Source organism: Sinocyclocheilus grahami, unplaced genomic scaffold (genome assembly GCF_001515645.1).
Source record: "Sinocyclocheilus grahami isolate Dianchi unplaced genomic scaffold, SAMN03320097.WGS_v1.1 scaffold137.1, whole genome shotgun sequence".
In the NCBI taxonomy this organism is placed as follows: Eukaryota; Metazoa; Chordata; class Actinopteri; order Cypriniformes; family Cyprinidae; genus Sinocyclocheilus; species Sinocyclocheilus grahami.
In genome coordinates this window covers 253,330-254,078 of record NW_015505316.1, presented here as the reverse complement: position 1 = coordinate 254,078, position 749 = coordinate 253,330, and the positions used below count along the sequence as shown (strand labels likewise).

Below are 749 nucleotides of genomic sequence, written 5' to 3'. Positions count from 1 at the left end.
TTAAACTGTATTTTTGTCAATACTATCTTGCAGGATGTGCATCACATGATGCACTCAGTGTTTAAGGAGCTCCTCATTCGCCAATCTTCCCCAGATCAAAACACATCTGCATCCTCAGAGCTCACCTCCTCTGTGCAAACGCCTCCAAACAAAGGATCAGGATGGAAAGGAAAGGGTTTATTTAGATCAGCTAACCATACAGACTAAATAAAAAAGAACAAGGGGAAAACTGTTTTACCAAAGTCAGAAACACAAGAAAATGTAGGTGAAACATCAGTTTGAGAGAGAGCTGCATTCTCTGTTTGTTTTTTGGTTTTTGGTTTTTGGTTTTTTTGTACAGTTTAAAAAGGTGGTTTTAAGAGGCACTTTTAATTCAATATGTGGATTTTTTAGATTTAAATGTGTGTTGTGACAGTAATAGTATGTACATTAAGTTGCCATTTAAATTTTCTTTAAAAACTTTGTTGTAACAAGCAACTGTTTTTTTTTACTTTATATTTTTTATTTGATAATTATTTTTAATGTATAATGTGAAAACTGTGTAAGAAATTTAAAACGCCACACAGCACCACACCTCCAACTGAAAAGATATAACTAACAGTCCTGAGATATTGTGACAATCTCTTTAAACCATAAAACAAAAAAAGTGTCCAGAAGTGTATAAAACCTGTGAACAATCGATGATCAAGTTTTTTCATTAGCACCAAACTTTAAAGGGGTCATATGATGCTGCTAAAAAGAACATTATT

General features: G+C 32.8%; 1 protein-coding gene across 2 annotated transcripts in view; it reads left to right on the top strand.

The window, feature by feature from the left end:
* Positions 1–708, top strand: part of LOC107591071 (SLIT-ROBO Rho GTPase-activating protein 3-like) — a 13,055-nt gene extending 12,347 nt beyond the window's left edge. For both annotated transcript variants that reach the window (XM_016280073.1, XM_016280072.1), the window contains exon 23: positions 1–708. This exon is cut by the window's left edge and continues 31 nt beyond it. In XM_016280073.1, coding sequence (XP_016135559.1) covers positions 1–207 — 207 coding nt within the window. In that variant the 3' untranslated portion in view covers positions 208–708.
* Positions 709–749: the final 41 nt, after the last annotated feature.